Here is a 1601-nt window from a genome sequence, read left to right as displayed (position 1 = left end):
ATTTTCTTTTGCCAAAAGAGCCTCTCTGAAAACTCTAGTGCTGAATACTGATTAGTACACAGTTGGCTATTTCCACATACATTTGTTTTGTCCATTTACCAATATGGAGAGTCATGGTGACTAAGAAAAAAAAAAGTGTTAGCTTGGGAGGCATGTTGGGACTCATATTTGACAAACTCCACCCGTATGAGTCAGCTTTGGGGCTAACATGAAAGCTGTATTGAGGACTCAAAACTGATCAGCTTCTTTGTTAATAGGACATTATCTTCATATGTTACTAAACAAAGTGCTAATGAGATGTTATACTTCAAATTAGCTTAAGCAATGAGGTGGAAAGGAGTCTTGAGAAGAAGCCAACACCCAGTTTTCTGAGTATATAATCTCGCCAAAAAGGAATCTTCAGATCCGGCATGCTGGGTCCTTAAGACCGACTTCAATCAAGGGTTTCAACAGTATGTCCGAGAGCCAAGGCCACTCTCCCAGGAACTTCTACAATGTCCCACCACTCTCTGCCATTGTACATGGGTCTAAGCTCATAAGCTTTGAAGATGGATTTTTTTTACCCAGCAGCTGCCATGGCAGGACCTGGCTCCTGGACGACTTTCAAGAAACCTGCAGTGAAACTACCAGCTGCAAAGTGCCCAACTGTAAACAGGAACTGGGCACAGAGCAGAGCTGCATGCAAAGTGCTTGCCTCCCCAGAGCTTTCCAAACAACTTGCTCTAGTTCCAGGCCCTGTGAAAAGACAATATGCCAATCAGGACGTTCCTCAGCAATGTTGGCGTGTGTTTCTCAGCCTTGCCAGTCAGGAAGCAGCCAGAAAGTTAGAGTCCAGAACTGCCAGCCTGTGAGCCACGTGGCAAAGAGTTGTCCACCCAAGACTTATCTGTCTAAGAGTTGTCAGACTCTGGAATGTGACCCTGGCCAATGTCAATCTCAGAGCCCTGAATCCGGTTCCTGTAGGCCTCCGGTCTATGTCGCACCAGGGCCACAACTCCTGGAATCTTCTTCTAACACTTATGAGCCAACCTGCTGTGTTACTGGTGGTTTGCAACTGCCTAGTAAGTGAAGAATGCAGAGAATGTGTAGAGGAGATAACATAGTCTAATTCAGATAAATTGATTTTCCAAGGTATCTAGGAACTTTTATTTCTCTAAATACGTATTATTTTTTTTGTGTGTGTGAGTGAATGGACAGGTCTTTCACTGTCTACAAAGAGAAGAGATTTTGGTTTTTGCTCTTTGGGGCATTTCTGGTAGGAAGCTGGGATTGGGAAGCGTGTTAAATATTTTAGGTCACTAGGACACTATTTGCAGAGCACTTAGAGTTGCAACCAGTAACTAACATGAGTACTGGTTATTATCAGCAGAAACACTTAGCACTGAATCTGGTTTATTATAATATATAAATGTAGTGTGCACCTAATCTCAGAAATCTAGATTATATTGTAGTTTAAAGGGACCCTGAACCCTGTCTAGTCCCATGAATCTGATGGGTTCAACTCTATCAGACGTTGTCCGTGTTGTTAATAACATCAGAACCGCAGTTGAAATCTGTATCTACCCCCTGTCCATTCACTATTTTATCTGCTGTATCACAAC

General features: G+C 42.8%; 1 protein-coding gene across 1 annotated transcript; it reads left to right on the top strand.

Annotated features, from left to right (window-relative positions):
* The first annotated feature begins 454 nt into the window (after positions 1–454).
* Positions 455–1069, top strand: LOC115523410 (keratin-associated protein 27-1). The gene has a single exon (XM_030329427.1). The coding sequence runs from the start codon at positions 455–457 to the stop codon at positions 1067–1069; it is 615 nt and encodes a 204-aa protein (XP_030185287.1).
* Positions 1070–1601: the final 532 nt, after the last annotated feature.

Source organism: Lynx canadensis, chromosome C2, assembly GCF_007474595.2.
Source record: "Lynx canadensis isolate LIC74 chromosome C2, mLynCan4.pri.v2, whole genome shotgun sequence".
NCBI lineage: Eukaryota > Metazoa > Chordata > Mammalia > Carnivora > Felidae > Lynx > Lynx canadensis.
This window is presented reverse-complemented; position numbering and strand designations above follow the sequence as displayed.